At 42.6% G+C, this 24,744-nt stretch overlaps 2 protein-coding genes across 3 annotated transcripts; both read left to right on the top strand.

Annotated features, from left to right (window-relative positions):
- Window positions 1–1,848: 1,848 nt before the first annotated feature.
- snrnp48 (small nuclear ribonucleoprotein 48 (U11/U12)) lies at window positions 1,849–6,528 on the top strand. 2 transcript variants are annotated; one of them, XM_010885280.5, is made up of 9 exons: window positions 1,849–2,190; window positions 2,991–3,104; window positions 3,543–3,603; window positions 3,736–3,816; window positions 4,394–4,579; window positions 4,685–4,806; window positions 4,903–5,003; window positions 5,129–5,305; window positions 5,494–6,528. In XM_010885280.5, exons 1-9 carry the CDS (start codon window positions 2,041–2,043, stop codon window positions 5,573–5,575), a joined length of 1,074 nt encoding a protein of 357 aa, XP_010883582.3. In that variant the 5' UTR covers window positions 1,849–2,040; the 3' UTR covers window positions 5,576–6,528. The 2 variants fall into 2 exon arrangements, with proteins under 2 accessions (XP_010883582.3, XP_019896306.2); XM_020040747.3 differs by lacking the exon at window positions 1,849–2,190 and adding an exon at window positions 2,806–2,894.
- Window positions 6,529–8,438: 1,910 nt separating this feature from the next.
- On the top strand, window positions 8,439–22,595 carry zgc:113232 (collagen-like protein). The gene is made up of 26 exons (XM_010885279.4): window positions 8,439–8,750; window positions 10,770–10,854; window positions 11,034–11,099; window positions 11,353–11,474; window positions 11,997–12,137; window positions 12,351–12,404; window positions 12,525–12,578; window positions 13,116–13,169; window positions 13,459–13,512; window positions 14,756–14,809; window positions 15,021–15,074; window positions 15,327–15,380; window positions 15,509–15,562; window positions 15,674–15,718; window positions 16,049–16,102; window positions 16,203–16,256; window positions 16,408–16,461; window positions 16,846–16,917; window positions 17,009–17,044; window positions 17,191–17,235; window positions 17,351–17,383; window positions 17,504–17,650; window positions 17,889–18,065; window positions 18,210–18,300; window positions 18,483–18,560; window positions 21,777–22,595. The coding sequence occupies exons 1-26, from the start codon at window positions 8,730–8,732 to the stop codon at window positions 21,986–21,988; spliced, it is 1,965 nt and encodes a 654-aa protein (XP_010883581.2). The 5' UTR covers window positions 8,439–8,729; the 3' UTR covers window positions 21,989–22,595.
- The last annotated feature ends 2,149 nt before the right edge of the window (window positions 22,596–24,744 follow it).

Genomic DNA, 24,744 nt, shown 5'->3' on the forward strand with positions numbered 1-24,744 from the left:
ATGAGAAAACAAAACAAATGTCTACAAAGTACAAACGACAGCAGTGTTTTGAATACAGTTGACCAGTATGTTGTTGCTGCTTTCAATGTGTAATGTGCATGTGATTCTTATTGATCCAAAAATGACCTTTTGTATATAAGTGTTAAGTTTTGATTGCAGAATGTCATTTTGACATGGCAGTTAGATGTTAATCTCCAAGTGTTGTGTCTACTTTTCTTGTTTGTACAGTTTTGACACGATGAGCCCAATTCTGCTTGTTAGCAGTTGGGAAAACTGTAATGATGAGGGACATGTCCATAAGAAGATTAACAGTGAGGAGTGAAGATTTTCAGTGCAAAGGCACTATCAAATAACAATTCAGAACATGTTTACCTTTGTATTTGGGTTCCTTAGGACAACTACACATATAGGCAGGGTGTAGAATAGACGTACTGTATCCTAATATTTGATGTAAGTATATTATGTAGTGGGAGTATGTTTTTATTTTGTGTGTGGTATCTGTAGCATATATGTAGGAAACTTAATATTGTGACCCTTTGGGGCTACTAAGCAATATAGTCATTATAGTCAATATAGTCTACATAGTCTATACAGTCAATATAGTCAACATAGTCTATACAGTCAATATAGTCAACATAGTCTATACAGTCAACATAGTCTATACAGTCAATATAGTCTACATAGTCAATACAGTCAACATAGTCTATACAGTCAATATAGTCTACATAGTATATACAGTCAATATAGTCTACATAGTCTATACAGTCAATATAGTCAACATAGTCTATACAGTCAATATAGTCAACATAGTCAACATACTCATACTCAACCCTGGACCCAAGGCCAGTTCCACTTTACGTTTTCATTTCAACCCTCTGACCAGGGACTTCTATAGATGTGGGGCACCAGGTGAGTGCAACTCATTTTAAAGTAGAGCAGAACTCCTGCAAGCTTTAGACCTTGAAGCGTAACCCTACGTGCACACTGCCAGCTCGCTCAACTCTCAAATTCTCAATCTCTGGCAAGCCGTCGCTGAGCCCTCCCTTGCATGCACTCTGCCAGCTCGGTGGGGGGTCTTCCTAATTCATGCCATTGATAACTAGGAATAACTGCTCTGTTTCAGTTAAGCACATTCTGTGAGAGGATCCATCTTGATGATCAACCAGACAGGCAACTGGGGGTCATGGCTGGCATCTGGAAGGCAGAGATGGTCAACTCATGGGAAAACGTTGGCTATTCCCAGAAGAGCAACATTGATAAGTTGTTAGTGCATTACTGTAAGAGACCACAGCCTATTATATTTCTTTAGATATTCCAGAAAGAGTTCAGGTACAGTGAAACGTTAAATTAAGGGATCATTGAATTGGACAAACGTATTAGTAAGTGTAACAGAGTAGCCCTTATTTATAACCACTTTTCCTTCCTTGGACCACTTTTGATAGATACTGACCACTGCAGACCAGGAACACCCCACAGGGGCAGCAGTTTTGGAGATGCTCTGACCCAGTCTTCTAGCCATCACAATTTGTCAAAAGTCGCTCCGATCCTTATGCTTGCCCTTTTTCCTGCTTCTAACACATCAACTTTGAGGACAGAATGTTCACTTGCTGCCTAATATATCCCAACCACTGACAGGTGCCATGATAACGAGATTATCCCAGGTTGCAATATCAGTGTTATTCACTTCACCAGTCAGTGGGCATAATGTTATGGCTGATCGGTTAATAGTGTATTCGTTCTTTGGTCTGCTCTCAAGCCCTGCGGGTGGCGTTACTGCACCATTAACGTTAAGTGACAATCGCTAACTGAACTCCATAGAATACGAGTTAGGAAAGCGTAATCTACATGCGCCACACAGCCTACGTCATTTATTTGCGACAGTAGCAATAAACAATACCCTAAACCACAGCAGGGATTCAGTCAGAAATGTTTCCTTTCTGAATGGTTGCTTTACACATCTACCAACTCAGGCTGAGCATTATTTTCTAAAGAAACCCTTTTATGACGTAAACACGACTTCGACTTTTACTTGTCTTTGACATGTGCGACTCGCCGGAAGATCAAACGCTCCGCGCTCGACTGCGAAATTTGGAAGAACTGACTGAGTTTACCGAGAACTGCCAAAGACAACTAAACGAGCTATTCGAGACGCTGGGATGGAGACAGGACATGTTCAGTGGCTCAGTTCAGGTTGGTTGGCTGTATATTGATGTGGTGTCAAACACAATTATTTAATTTGTTTTGGTCACTGCTTTTGATGCAAACGATGCCCATGCCGTCAAAACTAAATACTGTTAAAACAGGTCAACCATAGACTAGTAAAAACTGTCTGTAAGGTTTTGGAACCGTCTTATATATTTCTTGTTGTATTTCTAAATAACGTGTGGTTCACTGGAACCAGAATCAAGTATGCCTGTAGGGTAGGATGATGTCTATAGTAGAAGCTAGGCACCCTGAAAATAATAAAAAAAATAATATGAACAATGTCGGCACAGAGGAGGTTATGATTCACCTCTGAGCCCAGTATCCTTCAATTAAAATTCCCATTAACCAACTCTGTTATGTGAATATAATATGGACAGAGTTAAAAGGCTATGGAGGTAAAAGATTGAAAACAGAAACAATCAATCATTTAGGAGGTAGATAATCATGTGGTTACAGTATTTAACCTGTAACTGAAAGTTTGTTTGATCAAATCACAGGGCCGACAAGGTAAAATATGCGTTTTGTCTTTTAGCAAGCGCAAAGCCCCAATTGCTCCTGTATGTTGCTTTACTTACCAACATCTGCTTAATGACAAATATGTATAAATGATTCATCTTTCAGAATAAAGATACCAGGTCATTCTCAGGTCAAGCTAATATCTCTTCAACAGATCAACAGAGAACCCTATGGTCTGTTAATTACTAATTTACCTAGGTCACAGCAAATGAAATGAAACCACTATAGGAATGAATATAAGATGAGAATGTATACATTTTCTTCCACAGGAGCCAAAGGAAGTGTGCCCCTATGTCCCCAACCACAGAGTGCCTTCCAGGAGCATGGAGAGGCACAAAGCCACCTGCCGGCTCACCCAGTTGGGCTACTCCCATGAGGAACAGGTCAGTGGAGTGTTACTCAGGAACACGTAGACTTAAACAAAACAGATGAAATGTATATCACAACTGAGCACTCGACACCTTTAATGATGTCAGTTTTTCACTGTGGTGAATGTTTTCCCTGACCGTGGTGAATGTTTTCCCTGACCGTGGTGAATGTTTTCCCTGACCGTGGTGAATGTTTTCCCTGACCGTGGTGAATGTTCTCCCTGACCGTGGTGAATGTTCTCCCTGACCGTGGTGAATGTTCTCCCTGACCGTGGTGAATGTTCTCCCTGACCGTGGTGAATGTTCTCCCTGACCGTAACAGTAGACGTGGTGGGATTTGACCCTGTCAAGAGTACAATTATTTATGAACAATACATATTATAATTCTCCAACAAACTTCCCAGGCATGTTTTTCTTGCGGGCTGTTAAATAACCCTACTTTCTTTTCCCCAGGCTGAGATGTATGACACCTCTGTGTGTTATGAGGACACTAATGTTACTAGCTTCACAATGGGTGAGTGGCACCTTATTCCACTGCAAAGTCAATCTCCAGTTAATGTAGAACCTCCCTGTTTTCCTGAGCTGACCTTTGGCCGAGGAGATCTCAGCTCGTCTCATTTCTTTTTGGCTTCTGCCTTGCCTGCAGATAAACACACACAGCGACAGGTGATTCTTGAAGCAAGAGCAAATGCACCCCCGATAAGGACAGAGGGACTGTACAGCCAAAGTAAGATCCTTGCAACAATACATTAGTGTCACTGATTAATCCCAATGCCTGTCCTTTTGGCAATCTGCATTAGTTTGACATGTGGCGATATGGCCCCCAGGCAAATCTTTCTTATTTTATATTTAACAGGCCATTTAATGGTCATTTCACCAAAGAGCTGGCTTGTTTTTTATAATAAGAAGAGCTTACCATCTGTAATAAATGTCTCTGTATGATGTTAGAGTTTGTCATATGTGTGTTGTGTTTTGTTTTCCGTGACAGGGGTGAGTAATTAGAAGGGTCAGCCCTCCTTCAGGCTTAGTGATTGCGTGCAGTATCCTTTCATGCCATATCCTTTGAAAGATGCCGCCTGTGTGGCTCGCATTACACACATGTACACACTGACACACTTTCCCTGTACGTGTTGGGGAAAGACCTCTCTTCTAACCCTTTAATACTGAATGTGACAGTGGTCATATCAATGTGTTCATTAAAACTTCTTAATTGGCTAGAAAGGGACCATTGTCCTTTGACTGTAGTCTGGATCTTTCTGTTGTGGTGTGTGTGTGTATATAAAGCCTTTTTCATTGTGCTGCAGGTGACTATTCAACGGACCCTTCAGAAGTTCCTCAGAACTACAAGCGAGCTACATGTGACCTTACTGTGGCAGACCGCTTGGCTCTGTTCGAATATGTGACAAGAGAGGCCAGCCAACAGAAGGATCAAGCCGGAGCAACTAACAATGAGGACCTCTATGTTGATTTGGTGGCCAAGCTCAAAAAGGGTAAGCCTGTTACCAATGAACATTTGAAACCCCTGGTATTTTTTAAGTCAAACGCCTTTGATTTGCTCTTCCAAAGAGTCATTCATGTTCATTTCGGTTCTTCAGATAATGATCAAAAGGAGCCCAAATCTCACCTGGAGCTGATGGCTGAGATGAGGGACTACAAGAGACGACGGCAATCCTATAGGGCCAAGAATGTCCATATCACCAAGAAGTCCTACACTGAGGTGTGTCTGCTGGCTTCAGAACAATGACACGTGTGGCTGCGCTACTTTAAATTGTGTGTTACCCATATGTGTCCGTGTTGCTCATGAACCCTGCAGGTGATTCGCGAGGTGATCAGTGTCCACTCTGCTGAGCTGTCTAGTCAATGGAAAGAGGAGAGGGAGGATTTGGTTAAAGAGTCCAGACACGGCTCTCAAAGGTAATCCATGGTCTTCTCGCCTCAGCCACATGCTGGGTCCTACCGAGTCCAGATAGTGCTGTTCCGATCATCCGTGGAACATGGGATCCACCAGATAAACCTAACAGATTCCGTTCTCCTTCCAGGAGGTCTGAGAACCGGCGCTCTGCGTCCGCGGAGTCCCACCACTCTCAGGTGAACTCAGGGGACAGACACAGCTCCCACCACAAAGTCCAGCGAAGCCCGGAGCGACACAAGGACCCCAGCGTAGAGAAAAGTCAGGACCCCAGTCGAGAGAAGGAGACCAAGAAGAAGAGAAAGAGGTGAGTCAAAATGTAGTGGACTCAATATCGATTATTGATATACATTCAAATCTGACCCTATTCGATTGTATGCACTCAACATCTTGGATGGAGACAGACTTTGTGAATGCTTTAACTGAATATGTGTTGATTTGGAATATATACATTTTTAGTGTTAGCAAATTAAATGAGCGTGTGGGCATTCACAGGGATTCCCGCTCGCCGGATGACAAACACGATCGAAAGAAGAAAAAGAAGAAGAAAAAGGACGAGAAAAGGGATGGGAAGTGATTTTCAGTTTAACACCTTGATGGGTCCTAGGTGCTCTAGGTACCAGTGCAGGGCTTCTAACCCATTATGCATGTGTAGGTTGCAGTTTGATTCACAGATGTCTTTTCTTAAAGTATCGATAATGATAGTTAAGTAACATTGCAGCTTTAAACGTTTGTCTCACTGAGAGGATATAAAATGCCTGTTGTTAGATTATAGGATGTTTAATAAGCTGTTAAACCTCAGATTTATGTCCAAAGTATGGGAAGATTTCACTCTAAAACGTCATGATAACCTGGTTATATGTTGCTAATGTACAACTGAACTGGCGTTTCACAGCAGCCCTGCAAAATTGAGGAAGCTTCCATTCACAGAGGAATCAGTCGGCCATGCCGAGATTAGCTTTTTGTTTGGCTATGTTAACGATGTGTGTTAGCTAGGAAGCTGAGTGGCATCCAATGTCGGGGGCGTTCCTGAACATAAAGTTCCACAGATTGATGTTTGCCATTGGTCTGTTTTTTGTTGTCAAGTGTGCGTTTATGAAGAAAGAATTACAGGGTCAATGAAGATGATGTCGGTAAGTGCTTCCATATGGCGACCTCTTGCTATGTATTAAGGGTAGGTAACGTGTTTACAGAAATCGCTTATCTACAATATTTATTTAAATCTGAGACTTGAATAGCTTGCTAGTTACAGAACACAGAAGCCATGACATAAATCTAAGTTTTAACTTTATATTAAGTAACACCCCTGACTTGCGCTCTGCAAATGTTCCATATTGAACCCATCAGCACCCCTGCCTCCACCTATTCTGTTTCCTTTTCATGAGGGCGTTCGGTCCTCATTGCTCTTTTTCTGTGGGGATCGCTATGAATGATATTATGGTGTTGATAGATCCTAATGCCAAGACCTGTATGAATTATTGTTGTGCATGTCCTAATAAATGGCTACATTTAAATGTAGCATTTTCTGTCTGAACTTGTGTAGTTTTACTTTCATTCAACATAGGAAACCTAATCGTTTTTTATCCACTTAACCTGATTAATCGAGAGAACTACCTGATTACCAAAACAGCCCCAGGGAGCTGTTTTGGTCATTCCTATTAGGCTCTGCTTCATGCAATGTCTCCCAATGTACTTGCACTGACACTGAAGGGGGGACAACCAGGAATGTTGTCTCGGGCCCAAGCGTGGTGTTGGCCCATTTGGCAGGCTCAAACAAAATGTCTTATTAGTCACTCAATGGTAGTATTCAGTTCTCCTTACGTCCAAACTGATGGAAGCTAATTAGGCACCAACATAGCTTGTGAAATCTCGGCAAATTGTGACAGAGTATGTAATTCATTGAAAATATGTGACATTAAATTACCTGTGTTGAAAACCAAGTTATTTGAATAGCTATGAATTAAACAATTAAATGTTTATGTCCTGTTTTTTGGTGGGGCCTGTGGTTTGGGTCCTAAATGTTCAATCCTGTCCCAGGCCCTGGGATTCCTGTCGGTGTCCTTGGGACAGTCATTGTCCAAATTTGTGTCCATTGGAAGCACATCCAATGTTGTTCTGGTTTTTATCACGCTGCTCACTCAACCAGGAAGTCAAGACTATCATGTGCTAGAAGGAACACACTTGCCTTTTACCTCGATTTAAGTTCATAGACTCCAAAGCCACCACAAGGAGTAGCTAGAATGCCACGAGTCAAGGCAAACACATTAGAGCAAGATTCTAACCCTGGTCTTGCAATGATGCAGTTAACTGTTGAGGTAGAGGCCTGACCCCTGTGCCTACTTCTCCTTTTGAGGAAGTATTTGATTTTGTAATCGAAAACAACCGGCTGAAATGGAATGTAACTTCTTTCTATCCCACAGTAAACTGCAGTAGCAGTTGTGTCATTGTCTTGGCCATACTGTGACCAGTGGAAAGGATAATATTTGGAAAGTTGGATATATCTACGCATTTATCAAGATAATTCTGCTGTAACATTGTAAAAATGTTGTTAGGACCCCTTGGGGTAGGCTGTCTGTCTCAGTATGTGCTGTGTTGAATGTTGGAAAGTAGTGTAATAGTTTGCACATATTTACCAGCAGGTCAAAAGGACACGGGTCACAGGAGGTCAGGACTGGTGCCAATGTGCTTTCGTGATCATAACTATTCAGTTGGTACTGATGTTGATGACCATAAATAGGACACCTGACTGTTGACTTGTTGAGTCAGGTGTGCTGTTTATGATTAAAAAGTAAAAGTCTCAGGAGGCACAAGGAGAAATTTCGGGAACCCTGGCATAGGTTTAAATGTTTAAATGTTGTTCACCTAAAGAATACCCCTTTCTCCAAGCCACACTGCCTGCTCAACCAGTAAGGAATTGCTGGTACATACCTATTTCTCTGACCAACAACTGTGGTTGAGCTTGCAGGCACCCGAGTTAGGCACTCGTCTGCATTGTCTACACACCCTTGGGCCCTGTCTTGTGCCTGAACCAGGATTCAAACCCCTGGCCGCTGTGATGCCGTTGCTCTGTGAGGCAGGATTTGGAACACTGTGCCACTTGTGGACCCCCATTTAGCCCATTCTAACATTAAATTAAACATTAACTGAATGCCTCACTGCCAGTGTGCTTTATGTATTAAGCCATGGCCCAGTAAAGCTCAGTTGGCAGAGCATCTCGGTGTACCTAATGAATTGGCCACTGAGGTAACCATCAAGATGTAAATGTTTTCAGTTACTGGGGTTGTGAAAACCTGCACAATTGCGACATTCGACCTAAATGATCAAAACAAAATGCATCAGTGAATTGCTTTATCTCTGTTTGAAACCCTCCCTCCTTTATATTGTTTCACACGTTACTCTCTCACACTTCTCTCTCTACGGCCTGGATCTCTGCCCCTGTGTGTGTTTGAGGTTGGGGTCAGTTTCAGGTATTTCTCACCCCATCGAGGGGAAGAGGGAGCCCAGCCTGTTACTGCCTGAGAGCCTTGGGATCCCTGAGAGAAAAGGGAAAGGAGAGCCAGGGAGCGAGAGAGGCAGGGGGACCAGCACCGTGAGTGGGGAGCAAGTATGCTGTAAGGAGCACCGTTCAGGGAGGAAATAAACTGAACTGGACTTGTTTTAAAAATAGCCTGTGGACCTGATACATCTGGCCTGACTGGACTGTACGGAACCAGACAGACATAACCAGCACCATGGGAGTCCCGACGGTGAAGGTACGTAAGCACACCAGTTAGTAGATCGTGGTCAGAATAGTGTCTGAGATGTTACAGTGCCAGGTTCTGGAGGTGAGTGCTGCTGTTGGCTCTGATTTGGAAGTTAGAGGTTTGGATCAGTGTTCTCTGGCCGCTGTTAGTTGTGTGATGATGTTTTAATTATGGTTTTATGCTCTGTCTGAAAGGGTATTTCACTTGGACTCTTTCAATTGGTACAGTGTGAGTGTAAGGAAATATACATATATGTGGATGTTTAACTATTTAGGTGACCCATTTGTTGTTTAATTAGCACAATGCTTCACTTTAGCTCCTAACAAGGTTTGAGTTCCCTCTGAATGAGTGTTGGGGTTAATTATTTTAGTCTGGTAGGTTTTGAGGTATGTGCCATTTTGACTTGATTGTTCCAACAGAGCACAATTCTACACAACAGCAAATCAGCTGGCAATGCTGGAAATATTCCACGCTTTTGAAGGGTTTTGATGTTGTTTAACTGTTTGGCGAAATGTGTTTTCATGTATGAAAGCCAATAATACACAATATAATGTACAGTTTACATGTGTTGGGTTCAGTTTGGGAGGTGTATTTTAATGAAGAAGGACATACACTTTCTTTCATGACTAAGTACTAAGTCAATTGGAAGGATGAGTGGAGGTGAGAAGTCTGTGTCCTCCACTTCACCATACTGTCCCAGGGGGCCTGTAGGTTCATGGTAATCACCATTCACGTTCAAGTGGAATCTAAGCTACTTACTATAAAGAAATCCTGATGGACAGACAGCTGCTTAAAATATCTACACCAATAGAAAAGGCCTTCAGACTACAGAGAAAGTGGTCTGGAATGTGAGAAGAGCCTGAGAACTGTTGGGGCTCACCCTGTGGCTTTACCTGAACAAAGAGCTTTTTGGGGCCTGTATTTCTCATCTCTATCTTACTCAAGATGAGCTCCTGCCTCAGGCTAAAGAGCTTTATACAGCTCTTTCATCTGAATGGATGGCTTAGCACCTCCCTGAAGAATCATCTCCCACATTTGATATCATGTGACTTTACTGGGGCATGCAGTTGACTCCTGTTTATCCAGTGATGTGACTTCAGTTTTTTTACTCTCTGGGAAAGAAATTGCTGCTATTCTGTTTTTGGCCAAACTGTTATTTCTTGTAAAGATATTACCACACAGAGATGACAGGGGAAATAACATCTGCAGCCAACTGTTGACCATACTGTGCCACCAACAGTCACGGGGTTGCCCATGGTCTTGCCCATGTGGTAACATGTTCAACTGTTGTCCGTCAAGATAACATACTTTCTCAACAGGAGATACGGACTGAAGCATCATAGGCTACAACACGTTGGCCATGCAGGGTAAAGTGCCTTCGTAAAATATTCAGACCCCTTCACTTTCTCCAAATCTGGCTGTTATACACTTAATTTATAACTGATTTAATCTATTTTGTTTGCCATCAATCTACACACAATACCCCCGTAATGACAATGCAAAAACACTTTTTTAATAATTTGTGCTAGGTTTTCTTTATCGCTGTGTGCCTTTTTTTAAATCACATCCAATCAATTGAATCTGCAAGAGGTGGACTCCAAACAAGTTCTAGATTATATAAAGGACTTAGGATCTGAGCAGAATTTGGAGTGTCATGACAAAAGGTCTCAATACAAATGAGATATTTCAGTTTTTCAATTTCAAATAAATAGGCACAAATTAAGTTAAAGGGGTGGAATGCATTCCTTAGGCACTGAATGTCTGACATTTTAATGGGACGTGATTATTTTGTGGTGCGTAGGTCTACTGAAGCCTATTCCTATACAGTCACATGAAAACCGTTATTGATTGAAGGTGTTAAGTGCCACCCAGACCACAGAAAGGCAATCATTTTGGATCAGGTGAAGTAGGCCTTCGTCCAAAAAAGGTTGCTCTTTCAATCTTTAGAATTTGTTATCCTTGGTAGCTGTGAGGAAATGCAGTTTTCATGGTTTTATGTGTTGCTTTGTTTATCGGCTTTTATAACAGGTGTCTTTGGTCTCGTGGCTCCTCGCCTTTCTGTTGTGCGTCCTCCCCTCCCACGCACAGGAACACTACTCTGGTCACCACTCAGGTAAGCTGCCTGGCCATGTGTCGGTTGTCCAGGTCAACAGTAAATGAACACAGTAGGCTATGGTTGTAAATGTGTTAGTTTATCACATGACCACTATGAAGAATTTCAGAGACTTGTGGAAACAACTATAACTGCCTGAGTATTCGGGTTTGTTCAATGATTGTGTTGTGTCCTATTAGGTGATGAGCACACCTATGAGGGCTCCTTGGTCGACAGCTATGAGCATTCAGGATACCCACACCCAGGTAATTATGATGTTTGGAACCCCCCCCCCCCCCCCCCCCATTTGGTAATGGCTTATATGAATCTCCTAACTATATTTTGAAAACCCTGTAATTATGACTGGTAGAAATTGACTAAGACATGGTATTGGTATTTTCATCACATTTTCATCACATACATTCTGACACAGCTACTAAAATAACAGTAAAATTGCAGTAAAAGAATAGTCTCAGTTGTTTGACGCAACTTCTCACTTAAACTCCTTCCTGCTGATAGTTGAATACACACCGGAGCCCACTTACAGCTATGAGGAGGAGAACCACGACCGCTATGCACCAGACCCCACCACTGTGACCATGATAACAGAGGAACCCTATCCTTACACCACCACTACACAGGTCAGGGCACGCCAAGGGGCACCGCGTTTAGGTGTCACACTGTAACACTGTGTTCTATGTGCTGTGATGTAATGTTATATTATGTACCCTAACACTGTGGTCTCTGTGCTGTGATGTAATGTTATATTCTGTACCCTAACACTGTGGTCTCTTTGCTGTGATGTAATGTTATATTATGTACCCTAACACTGTGGTCTCTGTCATGATGTGTGATATCATGTTATACCATGTACCCCAACACTGTGTATTCTGTCATGTTTTGTGGTTGTCATGTACCATAACAGTGGTCTCTGTCATGATGTGTGATATCATGTTATACCATGTACCCCAACACAGTGTATTCTGTCATGTTTTGTGGTTGTCATGTAACATAACAGTGGTCTCTGTCATGATGTGCGATGTTATGTTATGACATGTGTCTTAACACTGTGGTCTCTGTCTTGTTGTGTGATTACATGTTATAACATGCCCCCTAACACTGTGGTCTCTGTCATGATTTGTGATGTCATGTTATAACTGCAGGAGCCCTATGAACAGGAGCCCTACTTTGAGGAGTCACTCCAGGCCCCAGGTGGTGGGGAGGCTTCTCATGGGGAGGAGGGGCCTACAGATTGTAACTGTGAGCCAGGAGAGCCAGGGTTCGCTGGGTTTGCAGGACCCAAGGTAGGCCAAAGATGTTAGCTCTTAACGACAAGTATGGGCAGTGAAGAACCTTTTAAAAAGTATACATTCTTTATCTTGCTGATTAAAGAAAAATATTTTTTATTGATTTATTAAGTTTCACTGTGTCGTTAAATGGATTTGAATATGATATATGATATGATAGTTATGGGCTCGCTCTACAACTACCACTGTGGCATCTGTCTTACTGTCTAGGGAGCCAAAGGGCCGCAGGGTAAAGAGGGCTTACCTGGGCCTCAGGGACGGGAGGTGAGTGTTAATAGTTGTATAATAACCTCATCAAGTGCATCTCAGCCACACACCTTTCTTAATGCTTAATCAACACCTATTGGAGGATACTGAGCTGTGATTCATCTTTCATGTGTTCAGGGCTACAAAGGATTTAAAGGTGTTCGAGGAAGAGGAGGAGACACAGGGCCTGAGGTAAGGAAGTGAAATCTAAAAAGACTCAAATGAATCTTGGTTCCGGCATACAAACTGTACCCCGGGGCTCAGCAGAGTGGTGCAAATTGGCTCAGCACCTTCTGGGGTGGATAGGTAGGCTGTAATACAGGACTGCTTTATCTCAGCATGCTCTGGCGTCTCCTTGTGGTAGGTTGCGCGCTTGCAAGCTCAGTCGTGGTTGTTGGGTGGGGAATGACATATCCTCCAAGCACCTGTGTACTGGTGAATGCTTCCGGGTTGAGCGAGCAGTGTGAGCAAAAGCAGAATGGCATGACAGTGCTTTGCAAGATGTCTAATTGATGTAGAATTTGTCATAAATAAATGTACACTAATATCATAGCCTTAAACACTGTCCAACCCCTTAAGCGACCCAGGCTTTCCAACCCAACACCACACTTGCTTGGCACAGCACTAAGAGATACATTATCTGCTGTAACTTGTCTTTAACTTTTAAGTCTGGCAACAACATTACTCCATTGAACTTGACAGCTGTATTGACCATATGTTTTTGTTTAGGGTGACTCCGGGCCTGATGGGGAGGATGGTGCCTCTGGTTTCTCTGGAGCTCAGGTAAGAGGCTGCCAGATGATGTCTCATATGGAATGTATCTCTCTTTAAAGGTATTGCTCTGATACGTCTTTATTCCTTGGACTAAATTCTATGTGAAGGCGCAAGCAATATTCTCTTTTGGTATAAAGATTATGATCAGTAGCTGGGGATGTCTATTACTCAGATATGCAGAGGGGAAATGTGTAGTTGAGGTCAGAGGCTGAGTTTTAACAATTAGAATCACGCCTTCTTTTCTCTTAATTGTATTCCCTTCTTGTTCACGTTGTCTCATTCTTCCTCTGTCCAACAGGGCTTGCCAGGTCCTCCAGGTGATCCAGGTGAGACTGGGGAGTTAGGGCTAAAGGTAAAGACCCTTTCATTAAAACCAGTCCCACAAACCATAATATATTTATTTTATTTTCGTCTACTGAAACAGGACAGTTATTAAGAACAGGTTTACATCCATCTACCTAGAAGCCAATACATTAACCTGATATCAAAAAACAGTGTGGCTGGCCATCCACAAAATCAGCTTGAATCGCCAGTAATAATGGCCCCAACTACAAAACACAGCATTACATTAAAACAAAACCCCGTTGTACCAGACGAGAATGAATATGACACCACATAGGAATAGGGTTGCAAAATTTCCTTTCAAAGAATCTGATTTTCCCAAAATTGCAGTAGGTGGTTTACTTGATACACCAAAATACAAAAGAATATGGAGTGTGGATACGGGGAAGGGGGTTTCTGATGAATATGCTACCATGAAAAGAGTTCCTCACTTTGCTAGAAAATCAACCACAGAGCCATAGATCCCAGGCTACCTGATAAACAATTGGAAGGTAGCTTATTGTTACTCAAAAAGAATGCCTAGCTAGACTTGGCCATCTGCATCGCACATCAACATTAATTTGAGGTTGTTTTGTTTTATATGAAACTGGCAGTCTAGACTTTAGAATTTTGGTTCACATTTCTCTTGCTGATAACGAGCACAAAGACAGCGAGAAGATTCCAGATAACACCCCCAAATACCTGTAAGATATCACATTGAGACTATACCAGTACGATATCACATTGAGAATGAGACTATACCAATATGATATCACATTGAGACTACATCAGTAAGCTATCACATTGAGATTGAGACTATACTAATATGATATCACATTGAGACTACATCAGTAAGCTATCACATTGAGATTGAGACTATACTAATATGATATCACATTGAGACTACACCAGTAAAATATCACATTGAGATTGAGACTATACCAGTATAATATTATGTTGAGGCTATACCAGTATACTATCACACTGAGACTATACCAGTATGATATCGCATTGAGACTATACCAGTATAATATTAACTTGAGGCTATACCAGTATAATATCACACTGAGACTACACCAGTATATCACATTGAGACTATACCAGTATAATATCACATTGAGGCTATACCAGTGTGATATCATGTTGAGGCTATACAGTGTGATATCCCATTGAGACTATACCAGTATGATACCATGTTGAGGCTATACCAGTGTGATATCACATTGAGCCTATCTGAAAATGTCTCTGTTGATTGTGTTCAATACCCTCAACAGGGTGAGATTGGCATGGAGGGACCACGTGGAGGAGTAGGGCTTCCGGGTGGGACTGTGAGTATTGAATAGTATTTATTTGAATAGCATGGATCATCCATCTGAAGTGGCTTTACAGATCTTTGGTTTGATATTAGGGATTTGATTCCAGCTGATCCATTGTTTATTATTGTACCTAAACGTGTCTACAATAATCAGTTGAATGTGTGGAAACAAATCCCCAGCGTGTTCGGCCTCCTCGTGTGTTCAGTTCTCTGTCTTTTTCCAGGGTCCAGTTGGTGACACGGGCCCTGCTGGTTCTGCTGGAACAAAAGGCATCAAGGTAAAGATGGTCACCACATCTCAACACTGTCCCCTCAAAGCAGGTTTCACCACTTAATATTGCTTCTCAGCCCAGTTTCCTAAACCCACGCAAACCTACTTATCAGTCAGCTCTCATTAGAAGCATGTCTAAGTCGGTGTGAAAGCCTCCAACAGGCTGTGATTCTACTATGACTTGCGGTGCGGACACAAATTAGCAATTTCCAAGGTCACGTTGTGAAGACTAGACCTTTCCCACTTCCGTTTTTCCCAGGGATCCAGTGGAGTAGAAGGCAGACAGGGTCCTGAGGGAGCAGAAGGGGAAAAGGTATCGGTTGAGTCTTTCAATAACAATCTCTGTTTGTGTACTTAGTTCATCGAACTGGGGCTGACAAATGATATCAACTTACATTTTTATTTCCTTTATCTAAAATGCCTAACATCAATGTTCCCCAGGGTCAGATGGGAGCCCCTGGATTCTCTGGAGACCATGGGGAGATGGGCTATACTGTAAGGACATCCGGATGTATCCACCCATTCATCTGAACATTTGGACCTCTTGTCTGTCCTCTTAAAAGCAGAGGACCATTCATTCTAGCCTACTCTGCACGTCTTTTACAGGGGTATCCTGGGGAGACGGGTGGCAGGGGAGAGACCGGTCCCAAGGTGTGTTAATGGATCATATGAGTGGTGTTGTTTTCGTAGAATGCACCATTTTCTTTTCTTTCAGAAGAACTTCAACTTTATTTTTCTCTGACACTACTCTGGTTCCTCCTAGTGAGTCTGTGTGTTTATTGGTGTTTCCCCAAACCTCATACGGGTGACCCTGCTGAAGGCTTCGGTATTTTTAGGACAATATAATGAGTGCATTTTAAACATTGCTCACTGGCCACAACTAAAGTACTTCCTTCAAATGGAAGATTACTTCGATTCTGTAGTAAAAGTAGCTTTCTCCTCTACTTTCTCTTTAACTGTTTTCTCTTTTTACTCTCTCAGGGGGACCAAGGTCCAGGGGGCATGCCAGGCAGTGATGGGGAGCCTGGAGAGGATGTGAGTAGCAGTTTGATGAGCTCTAAATTTGCAATAAAACGGGTAATATGTTTCTTGCTGGGATTCCTCCTAAAAGAGCACATTGATGTTTTTTTGCCAGGGTCCTCTTGGAGTTCCTGGGGTGATTGGTTTTCCTGGAGAGTTTGGACAAAAGGTAAATAATCGAGAATTGCATGCTGGTTGTCAGGATGGAATCATTAAAATGGTTGGCGTCTTCTTCTGCTTAGACTTACCTTTTGGCTCTGTACATATATTTAGTGGACTTTCAGTACTTGAATAAATGCTTTGTTAATATTCCCTCCCAGGGCACAAAAGGGGATCGTGGTGTGAGTGGACCTCCTGGCAGAATTGGAGCTGGGGTAAGTGATTTAACTACTGAATGAATCACGTGCCACTTCTCCATTTGTCTGGAAAACCCCTTCAGCGAGTAGTGTTGTTTATTAGATGTAAATGCCAGGACCTTTTGGGTTTAGTGTGTGGGCAGATGTCTTTCTCGTTGTCTGGTAAAGTCCCCTGAAAAGGTCACTATTAAATATAAATTTAAGAAAAACTAAAACAACAGTGGGACAATTCCACAGCCCCAGATTAAGCCCAATACTGAACAAAAAAAATCTAACTCAATGGAAATCACCATTGAGCATGATTATTTGTCCAGGACTGGGCTTGATCTTTGTCCATGAAACCAATCCATAATATAACAGACATCATGCCACAATATTTGTGTTTTTGTTGATGTATTCCAGGGCCTTCAAGGAGAGACAGGAGATTCAGGAGTTCCCGGGAAGCCCGGCCCCAAAGGCCTGCAGGGCCAACCCGTATGTCAACACTAAAACTTGATTATTTCTAACTACACAGGTCCTCACTTTAGATGATCATATCATTGGTGATGGAATGCTTTGTTTTTAGGGATCCAAAGGGGAAACCGGGTCCGATGGTGAGAAGGTAATCCTTTATTTACATTCCACATTAGATCAGTATGTGAAAATGAAAGTGTTTAGTTAGCTCTCTAACAGCTGCCGGGCTGATTTGGGTATTTCCGGTATGGCATATAGAAGAAGCTGTCATAACACCCATCTGTACATTTTCAGGGCGGGCCTGGAAAAACAGGCTTGAAGGGGGGGAAAGGAGATAAGGTAATCACATGACAATGTCTAGGCAACGTCATATGAGGACTTCCACTTTCCACTGATGTTGTGGGACTTTTTCTTCCTCTCACCCAACAATGTTTTGGTTCCTCTTTCCAAACAGGGAAGTTTTGGTGCTCGTGGTGACAAAGGACAGGTTTGTTATAGCCCACTTAGCAAAAGTATGATTTTTATTTTAAGTATATAAAAAAAGGTTTTAAATATTAATTATTTATAATTATTTATTCTCTCCCTCTTTTCCAACACTGAACGGCAGCAAGGGGGCAGAGGTCGTATCGGTCCTGATGGAATCGTTGGACGAGTTGGACCCCACGGTATCCCAGGCTCCAGAGGAGAGCCAGGTCCAGTTGGTGACCTCGGTGTCAAAGGTGGCTCGGGACCAAAAGGAGTGCCAGGTGCCCCTGTGCGTATCAGTAGCCAAACCCAGTCACTCTGGAGGAAGGGTCTCCCCTTCACTTCGATGCATATAGTGTCTAGCAAGATATTTCACTGACTGATTAGTGGGCTTGTGAATTACCTACTTGGTCCATTGACTGATTAGTGGGCTTGTGAATTACCTACTTGGTCCATTGACTGATTAGTGGGCTTGTGAATTACCTACTTGGTCCACTGACTTCTTGGGTTGTTGTTGCTGACTTCAGGGCCCCGGACTGACAGATGAGCAGGTGTTGCAGTTGTGTAGGGGTGTGGTGACCGCACAGATCTCCCAGTATGCCTCAGCCATCAGGGCCAAGTGTTCTCAGGGATGCCCCGTTAACAACCGAACACTCATTGGACCGCCAGGAACCAGAGGACCAACTGGGGAACCAGGCAAACCTGTGAGCCGAACCCCCAAAAAACTACAACTACTATTTCCTCTGTAGAGTGCATTCCCCGTGACAAATGCTCATGACTAAGGGAACTTAGTCATATTTTGCCCAACTAACCTTGATGATAAAATCTTTCACCTGTCTCTGGTTTAGGGTAAAGCAGGCAAATCTGGGGCCAAAGGAGCCAGTGGCCTCCAGGGAGACATTGGCGTGGAGGGGCAAAAAGGGGCAGATGGTGAAAGAGGTACACATTCCAATACACTTACATCACCCAAACAGCCCCCTAACTTTATACCCAGGCTGAAGTGTCTGGGTACAAGATCAACAACACTCTCATAACTAAGCATTATTTTAACTGACAATGACCGGAGCCTTATTGTAGGCATACGCATCAGAGTTTACCCTATCTGTTTTCTTTTTCCAAAGGAACGAAGGGTCTGAAAGGAAAGAGGGGTGAGCCTGGTAATGGTCTCCCTGGACATGATGGACACCAAGGCCTCAGAGGTAGGACACCATGTGAATTGCCTGTCTGGGATTTGTGCAATGGTCTAAGGTCTTTTTAATAATACCACGCTTGTTTGCTAACGCCCCTGGGTAGAAGACATAAACTGCTCAAAAGGATTAAGGGAACATGTAATCATCACAGTATAACACCAAGTCAATAAAACTTCAAAGATATCAATCTGTCCAGTATCAATGTCACCTGTTTTGGTGCGAATGAAAGTGACAACAGGTGCACTGGAGGTAACCACAAGAAAACAAAAACAAAAAGGAAATGGTTTTGCAGGTGGTGGACACAGAAAATTGCTCTCTCCTTATCCTTCCTGACTGATTCTTCTGAAGTTTTGCATTTTGCTAGTGTCCTTGTCACCATTGGTAGCATGAGGCGGTACCTGCAGCCCATTCAGGTTGCACAGCAAGTCCAGCTCTTCCAGGATAACACATCCATACATGCTGTCGCAAAAAGGTTTGCTGTGTCTCCCAGGACAGTCTCAAGAGCATAAAGAAGATACCCGGAGACTGGCTGTTACATGAGGAGAGCTGGACAGGGCCATAGAAGGGCATCAACCCATTAGCAGGACCGGTATCTGCTCCTTTGTGCAAGGAGGAACAGGAGGAGCACTGCCAGAGCCCTAAAAAATGACCTCCAGTGGGCTACTGGTGTCCATGTTTCAGAACAAACTGTCAGAAACAAACTCCATGAGGGTGGCATGAGGGCCAACGTCCTCTAGGGGGACCTTTGCTCACAGCCCAGCACCGTGCAGCTCGATTGGCATTCACCAGAGAACACCAGAATTGTCAGGTCCGCCATTGGTGCCCCGTTCTCTACACAGATGAGAGCAGGTTTAAACTGAGCACATGTGACAGATGCAAGAGTCTGGAGATGCCGTGATGAACGTAATGTTGCCTGCAACATCATCCAGCATGACCGGTTTGGTGGTGGGTCAGTGATGGTCTGGGGAGGCATATCCTTGAAGGGTCACACAGACCTCCAAATTCTAGCCAACGGTACCCTGACTGCTGTTAGGTACTGGACTGAAATCATCAGACCCATCATCAGACCTTACGCTGGTGCAGTGGGCCCTGGGTTCCTCCTGGTTCAGGACAATACCTGGGCTCATGTGGCCAGAGTGTGTAGGTTCTAGATGATGAAGGCACTGATGCCATTGACTGGCCCTCATGTTCCCCAGACCTCAATCCAACTAAGCACCTCTAGGACATTGTGTATCGGTGCATCTGACACCGCCAAGCAGTGCCACCCTGACCAGGAGTTCACTGATGCCCTGATCCAGGTCTGGGAGGAGATCCCCCAGGACACCACCCACCATCTCATCAGGAGCATGCCCAGATGTTGCCGGGGGTGCATGCAGGCCCATGGTGGCCATTGTTACATCATATTGTTCTCAATGAATGACACAGCGTATAAATCTTTCATATATTTCTTTCATCGAGACCCGATGTGTGATTTGAGTGTTTCCTTAATTCTTTGGAGTAGTGTAGAATGACTAGAAGACTTGCATCAACACTGAATGAGTTGGGAAATGTTGAAAATATGACTGATACTTCAAAAAAAAAAAGTATTTTATTTAAGGATAGTGATCATATGAAGCCATTTATCATCACATTGTTTGGCACCTTTTTAAACCATAATGATGACAGAAATCATCCAAATGGCCCTGATCAAAAGTGCACATACCCTTGAATGTTTGGCCTTGTTATTGACACACAAGGTGACACACACAGGTGAAAATGGCAATTTAAGGTTTCCTACACCTTTGTTTTTTTTTTATTGCAATTAGTGTCTGTGTAAAAATAGTCATATGATTTTGTTAGCTCTCACATGGATGCACTGAGCAGGTGAGATACTGAGCGATGGGGAACAAAAAGGAACTGTCAAAAGACCTGCGTAACAAGGTAATGGAAATTTATAACAATGGAAAAGGATATAAAAAGATATCCAAAGCCTTGCAAATGCCAGTCAGTACTGTTTAATCACTTATTAAGAAGTGGAAAATTTGGGGATCTCTTGATACCAAGCCAAGAAAGATTTGTTCGGGAATTGTTCGGGATACAAATAAAACCCACAGGTAACCTCAGGAGAAATACAGGCTGCTCTAGAAAAAGACGGTGTGGTTGTTTCAAGGAGCACAATATGACAATACTTGGAACAAAAATTTGCTGCGTGGTTGAGTTGCCAGAAAGAAGCCTTCATGGCATCAATGCCACAAAAAAGCATGGTAACAATATGCCTGAAAACACCTTGACACACCTCACAACTTCTGGCGCACTGTAATTTGGAGTGATGAGACTTAAATAGCGCTTTATGGTCACAACCATAAGCACTATATTTGGAGAGGGGTCACCAAGGCTTATAGAGACCACTCATGTTATGGGGGTGTGTGAGCTCTAAATGCATGGAGAATCTTGTGAAAATGTATGGCAAGATGAATGCAGCATTTTATCAGAAAATACTGGCAGACAATTTGCATTCTTCTGCATGAAAGCTACGCATGGGACACTTTTGGACTTTCCAGCACGACAAGGACCCTAAGCACAAGGCTAAGTTGACTCTCCAGTGGTTACAGCAGAAAAGTTTGAAGGTTCTGGAGTGGCAATCACAGTCTCCTGACCTTAATATTATCAAGCCACTCTGGGGAGATCTCAAACTTGCGGTTCATGCAAGACGACCAAAGACTTTACATGACCTGGAGGCATTTTGCCAAGACGAATGGGCAGCTATACCACCTTCAAGAATTCAGGGCCTCATAGACAACTATTACAAAAGACTGCATGCTGTCATTGATGCTAAAGGGGACAAAACACAGTATTAAGAACTAAGGGTATGTAGACTTTTGAATAGGGGTCAGTCAATTATTTTCTTTGTTGCCATGTTCTGTTTTATGATTGTGTCATTCTGTTATAACCTACAGTTGAATATGAATCCTATAAGAAAAGAAAGACATGTTTTGCCTGCTCACATATGCTTTCTTTACAAGTGGTACATACATTACCAATTCTCCAAGGGTATGCAAACATTTGAGCCTATGAGGAATATATTTTAATTTTGTAATTTTTGGAATGTATTTAAAACTCACTTCTAGACTGACATAGAAAGGGATCATGTGTGGTTTATATTTAACATTTATGATACCAGGAGGTATTATTTTTCATGAGAACTGAATAGATACAAATTCCATTTGTTTTTGTTTTTCCCCATAGGGTTGCCAGGTCACCCAGCAGAGCCAAAGAATGGTATGGAGGGTCCTAGAGGAGCACGTGGGTTCCCTGGCGCTGTGGGCCAGCCTGGCATGGCGGGAGATGCTGGAGTGCCTGGCTTCTGCGAGGCACGGGACTGCAGCATTCACGCACCAGTGATGCGCAAGGAGCAGGGCCTGGTGAAGGGACCCCACAATCTAAGCCCCAAGATCTAACCCCAAACAGGTGCACCAGGAAGGGAAAAGGTCCACAGAAAAGGGTCCTTCTGAAGAGTTGCTCAATAGCAACGTTGGTGTTGATTCTATTCACATCTTAGTCAACCCAGGAATGACATTTTACATCGAATCTGAACTAGAAAATGACCAATGTACAGCCTTTTTTCATGCCTAGTTAAATGTGTGTATTTACTGGTGCTGAAATGTAATGGTTCCAGGCACTGTTCCATGAGGTCACCTGTGTTGAAAGGGTTTGGTGGGACATGCTGGACTGAAGATGAAACCACCCAAAAACAGCATTCCACCCAAGCAAGCCTCCTAATATGACTTTGATTCAAGCATAATTGATAACTGTTTTTAATTTGCTAGGCCTAAGCAATATCTTGTGAATTTATGCAAAAACTAAAACATGAATTCCTCCAGAGAAACTAAGTGAATGAGCTTGAGAAACTGGCTACAAGAAATTGTCAGAAAAGGATATAATCAACAATGCTGTGGATATACTGAAAATAAAATGAGTTATGTACATAATTTTGTAAAGTATCGCAAGTAAATGTACTATGTTCTGAACTATCACTGTTTCAGATAAATGTTGTCTTACTTTTAAGATGAGTCCTCACTTTCTAAATCACAAGTTTGAGTCTTGCTGATGATGTATGTGTGGTTTTTAATCTAATGTTCACCATTTACCTTTGTTTTAACCATGTAGATGTTTACACAATTTAACATTGACAAATTCATTACACATAATACATTGAGGTTTGGTGTTTTTGGAATGCTATTTATCTCAATGCTATTTGTTTCCTTTTCATAAAGCACCTTGTGTTTCTTAGCTACAGGGAGTACAGGGAGTTGATGATTGCAAGCCCATCTGCCTATCCACACTCCCCTGGAGCTTATCAGATGATGTAGGCTTTGCGTGTTCGTTTTTTTCCCAATGCTGATTATTTAATTGCTCTGAGTATATTGTGCAGCTTATATACAGTACTGTGTAATAGTCTTAGGTACCTGAAAGTCAAACTAAAGTCATTTATTTTGGAAAGAAAGTGTCTAATCGTAAAAGCGTATATATACAGTATTAATAATACTCATGTATTTATATACACTGCTCAAAAAAATTAAGGGAACACTTAAATAACACATCGGGTCTCGAAGGAAATATATTAAAGATCAAAATCTTTACTGTACATTGTGTAATTCAAAATTACATAACGGTCAATGGAAACCAAAATTACTAACCGATTGAGGGCTGAATTCAAACTCACACCAAAATTCTAAGTAAACAACTGAAATCACAGGGTGTTCTAACTTGCCTGAATTTCATCACAGCAAATCAATTTGGCCCCAACATGCCTGTATGCACTCCTGATGTCTGGGCATGCTCCTGATGAGACAGCAGACGGTGTCCTGGTTGGATCTCCTCCCAGACCTGGACTAGGGTATCAGTGAGCTCCTGGACAGTCTGTGGCTACTTGGCGTCGTCGGATGCACCGGTATATAACGTCCCAGACGTTCTCAATTGGATTTAGGTCTGGGGAACCTGAGGCCCAGTCAATGGCATCAATGCCTTTGTCATCCAGGAACCTGCCTTTGTCGGACCTGCCAATTCTGGTATTCTCTGGTGAATACCAATCGAGCTGCCTGGTGCTGGGCTGTGAGCCCACTAAAGGACGTCAATGCCCTTCTACGGCCCTGTCGAGCTCAATTGTCCAGCTCCTCATGTAACGGTCCGTCTCCTGGTATCTCCTCCATGCTATTAAGACTATACTGTGAGACACAGCAAGCCTTCTTACAATGGCATATATGGAAGTGCCATCCCGGAAGAGCTGGACTACCTGTGCAACCTGTATGGGCTGCAGGTACCGCCTCATGCTACCAGTACTGACAAGGACATTAGCCAAACACAAAACTAGAGAAGAATCAGTCAAGAAGGATATGGAGAGAGCAATTGTCTGTGGCCACCACCTGCAAAACCACTCCCTCTTTCGGGGTTGTCTTGCGGTTGTCTCTCCAGTGCACCTGTTGCCACTTTCATTTGCACCAAAACAGGTGACATTGATTCACAATCACTTATGTTTCCTAACTGGACAGATAATTGATATTCCTGAAGTTTTATTGACTTGGTGTTATCTGTGATAATTACATGTTCCCTTTTACTTTTTTGACCATATGTATATATATATATATATGTATATATGTATATATATATATATATGTATATATATATATATATATATATATATATATATACATACACACACACACACACACACACTCACCTAAAGGATTATTAGGAACACCTGTTCAATTTCTCATTAATGCAATTATCTAATCAACCAATCACATGGCAGTTGCTTCAATGCATTTAGGGGTGTGGTCCTGGTCAAGACAATCTCCTGAACTCCAAACTGAATGTCAGAATGGGAAAGAAAGGTGATTTAAGCAATTTTGAGCGTGGCATGGTTGTTGGTGCCAGAAGGGCCGGTCTGAGTATTTCACAATCTGCTCAGTTACTGGGATTTTCACGCACAACCATTTCTAGGGTTTACAAAGAATGGTGTGAGAAGGGAAAAACATCCAGTATGCGGCAGTCCTGTGGGCGAAAATGCCTTGTTGATGCTAGAGGTCAGAGGAGAATGGGCCGACTGATTCAAGCTGATAGAAGAGCAACTTTGACTGAAATAACCACTTGTTACAACCGAGGTATGCAGCAAAGCATTTGTGAAGCCACAACACGCACAACCTTGAGGCGGATG

This window comes from Esox lucius, chromosome 20 (assembly GCF_011004845.1).
Source record: "Esox lucius isolate fEsoLuc1 chromosome 20, fEsoLuc1.pri, whole genome shotgun sequence".
Taxonomy (NCBI): Eukaryota; Metazoa; Chordata; class Actinopteri; order Esociformes; family Esocidae; genus Esox; species Esox lucius.